Source organism: Balaenoptera acutorostrata, chromosome 1, assembly GCF_949987535.1.
Source record: "Balaenoptera acutorostrata chromosome 1, mBalAcu1.1, whole genome shotgun sequence".
Taxonomy (NCBI): Eukaryota; Metazoa; Chordata; class Mammalia; order Artiodactyla; family Balaenopteridae; genus Balaenoptera; species Balaenoptera acutorostrata.
The window spans coordinates 102,939,950-102,945,949 of NC_080064.1; the positions used below are offsets into that span (position 1 = coordinate 102,939,950).

Sequence of the window (6,000 nt, forward strand, 5' to 3'; positions counted from 1 at the left end):
TATACTCATGAATATATATGTGCAGGTGATTTTTGCAAAATTATCTGTATTAACTCCAAACTGGAAATAACTTAAAAATAGAACAGTGGCTTAAATATTACAGTATTTCACCTGTTAAAACATGGAAGAATCTTGGTTAGAATATTAAGTTACAAAAAACAGAATGCAAAAAACTGTGAACACTGTGGTTGCAAGTGAGTACAATATGTCTGCATGTGCAAAGTGATAGCTCATACCACATAGAATGGAAGTGGTGGTTTTCCTTTTTTCAAGGTTTTTTTCTTTTTTTTTAAGTTTCCTGGTTGCTTTCTTTTTCATTTAAAAAAAGTATACTTTTCTGAATTAAAACTAATAATCTTTGTATAAAAATCCAAACATTAAGGAAAAGTATAATGTACAAAGCGAAGTTTTCATTCCCCTACCCCAGATGGTTCTTACTGATATAAAGAGTTAGGGGTATATTCTTTCAGGTGTTTGTGTGTGTGTGTGTGTTTTTAAAGCAGAAATGGATTTTTAAAAAAAACAGAAATGGGATCTCATACCTTATAGGTAAAGTTTGGAAACTTGCTTTTTTCACTTAAAGCTGTCTCTTGGCTATCCTTCCATGTCAGTACTTCCCAATCTCCGTCATACAGATCTGACTCATTCCCTGTAATAGCTGCGTCTTATTCCACTGAATACCATGGTTTGTTTAATGGATTGCCTACTGATGCACATTTGGATTAAGATCTTTCATTACTCTAAACTAGGGGTTGGTGGTTTTTGTTAATCGAGTTTTATTGGGATACAGCTACACCCTTTTGTTTACAGATTGTCTACGGCTGCTTTCTCTCTACTACAGCAGAGTTGAGTAGTTGTGACAGTGTGCGCCTTTGCAACACCAAAAATATTTACATTTAAAGAAAAGTTTGCCAACCCCTGGTCTAAACAGTGTTGCAGTGAATATCTCTTTTTTACATATGTCTGTGCATTTATGCAAGTACTTCTGAAGGATAAATTTCTAGTAGAGGAACAGCTGGATCAAAGGTACAGATCCTGCCTAATTGTCCTTCTAAGGGGGTTACTGTTTTACACTTTTGCCTTTAGGATATGAGACCATTTATTTCCCCCTTACCCTTGCCAGCAGTGGGTGTTATCATTCTTTTTGATCATTGCCCATCTAAGAGGAAGGAAATATATTTTTATTATTTGAAGTCATATTTCTTAACTATTAATGTGATAGAACATCTTTTCATATCTTCATTTTCTATTCTTTTATAAATTGTCTTATTAATTTCATTTCTCTAACTGTTGAGCTGTTTCTTTTCCTTATGATTCATAAGAGTTGTTTTTTTTTGGTTTTTTTTTGGCCGTGCCACGTGACTTGCAGGGTCTTAATTCCCCAACCAGGGACTGAACCTGGGCCCCAGCAGTGAAAGCGCTGAGTCCTAACCATTGGGCCACCAGGAAATTCCCACATAGGAGTTATTTTTATATGCGTGTGTGTTGTAGTAGAGGCACAACTCTCCCTTCTGCCTTAGAATATATATGCTTATAGATGAGAAATAATGTACCTGGCAGCAGCAGTGAGGTGTGGTTGGAAGAGGATACCACTTAGAAACCATCTGTGACCTGTGTTTAGGACCAGAATGTTTTATCCTAGTATTTTCTATCTGGATCCCTGGTTCGTTCTTTCTTCTTCTTTCTCAAAGCTAAATCGATGTATTTATTGATGTAACACACGTGCTGTTGAGCCCCCCAGCATATGCCAGGCATGTGGAAAATCCAAATTTAAAAAATAGTTCCTGCCTTCCAGGAGAGTATAGTTTAGTGTAGGCCTCAGACAAGCAAGTTGGCAGTAATTGTTCAGAAAGCAAAATGTCACCTGGCAGTCATGCCCATGATTATAGGCACTTAAAGGAGGACATGTTCCCCTGTCTGAGAGGTTCAGGGAGTGGTGTGAGAAGATTTAAAGGACCAGGAGGACTTTGCTGAAGGCTGACATTCAGCAGGAGGAACAGCACACGTCAAGGGGAACGTCGAGGAACCCACGGAGCTCAGCCCTGCTGGAGCCGGGAGACAGGGAGGTGGACATGGGGCCCGGCCATCCCCCGGACTTGCCACGTGCACACTCCATCCACCATAAAACAGCCTGGCACCGTGAGATGGTTAGAGTCAGCCACTCCGTCCTCACGGCAGCCCTGTGCATTAGCGCTGTCATGCCCTCCATCCACAGAGAGGTTAAACGGCTCACCCAGAGGCACACAGCAGTAAGGGCAGAGCACGCATTTTTGTGTGTGCAGGTATATCCCTGTGTGTCCCTGTGTTTTTGTGTGTGCGGGGTATATCCCTGCTCACGTTCCCAGAGTGCTCTTCCGTGCCTGACACTTGCCCCGAGGAGCTCTCGGGATGGGAGGAGGCCGACCTATGAACAGGTACAAGCCGTGGCATGGGCCGTGGGACCTGGGCCCTTAAAGGCAGCTGGTGCCTCAGCCACGGCTTCTGGGCAGACGTGGGTACCAGCCACCCCACCTTCCTCGCCTCTGTGCTTACCACCATTGGCAGCCTCTGGTTGGAGAGTGAGGACGTGGGGGAGCCTCCCCTCCCCAGCAAGGACTCCGTTGGGCAGGCCTGATGGAATTGGGTGTGATCTGCGGGGCCGTCCTGGTTTGTTGGGAGGACATGATTTCCCAGGAGTGAGAGCAGGCAGCCCCCAGCAGCACGGCCTGGAGCGCGTGCTCCCTCCCTAACAGCATCTCCGCTTGTCCTTGCAGGCCTTCCTTGAGCGGTACCTCAGCACGGGCCCCACGCTGCAGTACGACCGGGAGCGCTGGCTCGCCATGCAGTGGCGGCTTGTCAGTGATGAGGCCGTGACCAGCGGGCTGCGGGATGGACTCGTTTTTGTCCTCAAATGCTTGGACTTCAGCCTCGTAGTCAATGTGAAGAAAATCCCGTTCATCATGCTCTCGGAAGAGTTCATAGACCCCAAGTCTCACAAATTTGTCCTTCGCTTACAGTCTGAGACGTCGGTTTAAAAGTTCTATATTTGTGGCTTTATTAAAAAAAAAAAAAAAAGAATATATAGAGAGATATATATGTATACCAGAGGGGCATCTTTGTTTTTATTATTCTTCATTGCTGACTGAACTGGCAGGTGAGAGACCAGGGTCCTTTGACCATCTGCACTTTATTTGGAAGGAAGCAGAAGATGTCCGTCCTGGAAGAAAGTGACTGATGACATCTGACTTGGGGATGGGACGTCTCGAGAAGCCGTTCCCTGGCGTTTCCGTGACAGCTGCAAACCAAAGCGGAGCTGGAGGGTCTTGGGAACCTCGCCTTACAACTCGTCCCTGCCTTTCGTCCAGCACCCAGCCCTGCCCTGGCTTCAGGCCATCCCACTCGTGGGCCTCTGAGGACATGTCTTTGTCCTGTTTCAAGGAACCAGACAGGACGTGTCCACACGTGTTTGTATATGTCAACATCCGGCACCGCGGGAGCCACGGGCTGTTCACGAAACGCCTGCCTTCATCTTTGTTCTGTGTTGCCTTAGGTTCTGCAGAGAAAGATCACAACGACAAACGTGTACTGTCAGTTTACAGCTCTTACTGATTTTGTTTTTTTCCCCAAAGAGAGAATCTGCCTGCCCCGGTTTTGACCTGCTTGCCTACCAGCTTGAGCAGGTAGCCCTTTCCTAACCCTGTGATGGCCTACCTGTCCCCACTCCATCCCACCCCCACCCCCCCCAAAACACACCACACCCTACCTGGCTGGCAGCCCCGGCCAGGGAGCCCAGCCTTCAGAGCCGCCCAGGACCTGGCTCTTCACGTGTGCCCTCGGGCTCCATGCATAGCCTCAGTTCCAACCCACGGATTGTTTGTTTACGTAGGGAAGGGTGAAGTACCCCCCAGGTAGGTCCCAGGGAGGGCACGCCAGCTAGGATGTCCCTTTTGGGCTGCGGCAGGAGCCCCTCCCCCCGCGGAGCCTCCTCCCACTGCCCCACACCCACCAGGGGGAGACCCACGCTGTGACTCAGGGACTGGCAAGTTCAGCTCGGAGCCTCCATTTCCCGGGAGATACGTCCTCACAAAGCTCCATAGCAAGCTGCCCTGCCAAGGGACAGCTGCGGCGTCCAGCCCCTGACTTCTGACCACCGTCACTGTGCACTCATCACCTCCGCCCCTTACCACCCAGGCAGGGGCTCCTTTAGGTCCTGGTGCTAAATCACTTGTAGTTGGCAGTGAAGTGAGGAGAGGGAATGGGCAAGCTGCAGCACTTGGGGAAAGGAAAGTAGGGAGCCGAGCTTGTGATCCAGCATGATGCCGGCCTGGTCTGTTTCTTAGATGGTTTCAGTGGGCTTGCCTGGGCCCGGGCCCAGGGGAGCAGCCGGGCCGGGCGAGCGGAGGCGCCAACGGGCAGAGCCCTGCAGCGGCCTTCAGTTCCTCCATCTGCCTTCCTGTATCCACAGCAAACCTTTGCAAAGTGTTCACTCTCGCTTTTCCCCAGGTTACTGGTTACTGTTTAGGGTAACCAGTCACCTTGCTATAGCCAAGGATGGCACTGTCAGATGCTCTTTGTGTACGTGTTCGCATGTACCCTTTCTGGTTTATGCATTCCACAAGTGGTGCAGTGTTTGTTATTACTGTCTTAAACCAAAATTGGCTTTCGATATTTGTCACACCCCTGTACCTGGAAAAGTAAACAGCGTTCTTGAATCCACAGCCTTCAGGTCAACAAGAAGATGTGTTGGAAAAGCAAGAAAGAGGAACCAGTCAGTATGGGGTGGAGCCAAGACGTACTATTTAACTACATGGCTTCCGTTTATGAAAAACATACCATGTAACCATGGTGCTTTTGTTCTTCTTAGTTTTGCCTTTAGGTCCCTTCAAGCCGGACATTCCTTTTGATAATGTCTTTCTCAGGAATATATTTTGGGAGACTGGGCAAGGGATGGTGAATGTATAAGAGACTTTGGCTGCATAAAGGTTATACTGTCCCAGACTAAATGTATCAGAGGCTGCTGCATCAGAAACCCAGCAATAGAAGTGCCGTACATGTATATTCATATGGTTAATAATGACACTATCCATCAACATTCTAAAAAACTGTGCTTACAACCCTGTCTTCAATTACCAGTCCAGAAGAGGTTACGTTGGATTCATGGCTTTGGTGCCTGCCTTCCCAGCAGGGTGAAGAAAGGTTTAAATTAAAGAATTTCTTTTCTCTCTCTCCCAGTCTTTGCATAGGAGAATGTCAGACTTTGTGAAATTACTGTTTCTGTTTTAAATTGAATATTGATTTTTTTACACTGACTTTGTATTGAGTCCTTTTCGAAAGAACAACGTAATAAAATGCAGGATCTTTGTAACTCTTAATAGCTTGAGTTACTGGTGCAGTGGGAACAATGGAAATGGCATTTTTTTTTTAAATGTAAGTTTTCAGAAAAGCTGTATCATACAATTGGACACAGTCCTTTTCAGTTCTTGCAGTCAATAAGCTCTTCTTTTGGAAAGGGGTAAACTGTGCCCTGGGCTAGTAGAATTAGAAGATAAGTTCACATTAGAGGATACAAGATTTTGTTAGCCTGAAATGTTTATAGATTTTCTATAACTTTCAACCTGTTATTAAAATGTGAGCGTTAAACAGTAAGGAGTAGAAAAACTTAATGAGGAGTATACCTCTGAGGTCATTCTCTTCCCTGGTGATGTTTTAACCGGTAGATAGTTTCTGTTCTTAAGTGTGTACTTTTGAAGATAATGACAATTTTTAATCATCCATGAACTAAACATTGAAGTCTGCATTCTTAGAGCTGGAAGGGATTTTAAGGTTTTGTGATTGATCCATCCTTTGCATTATCATTTAAGTCAAAACGTGTGATAGTTTTGCGAAAGTTTTTAAAGTAAGCCCTAGAGAAGATGCTTGACCATTTTTTGCCCAGCCGTCATCATCTCCCTTCCTCCGTCTCTGTCCTCTGTCTACGCACAGGACAAATTCTGTACAGCCAATGGATAGAGGAAAGTGGCC

At 46.1% G+C, this 6,000-nt stretch overlaps 1 protein-coding gene across 3 annotated transcripts in view; it reads left to right on the forward strand.

Annotated features, from left to right (window-relative positions):
* Positions 1 to 5,344, forward strand: part of VANGL1 (VANGL planar cell polarity protein 1) — a 50,353-nt gene extending 45,009 nt beyond the window's left edge. For all 3 annotated transcript variants that reach the window (XM_057526008.1, XM_057526022.1, XM_057526018.1), the window contains exon 8: positions 2,754 to 5,344. In XM_057526008.1, the coding sequence (XP_057381991.1) occupies positions 2,754 to 3,014 (261 nt within the window). In that variant the 3' untranslated portion in view covers positions 3,015 to 5,344. The remainder of the gene's footprint in view (positions 1 to 2,753) is intronic.
* Positions 5,345 to 6,000: the final 656 nt, after the last annotated feature.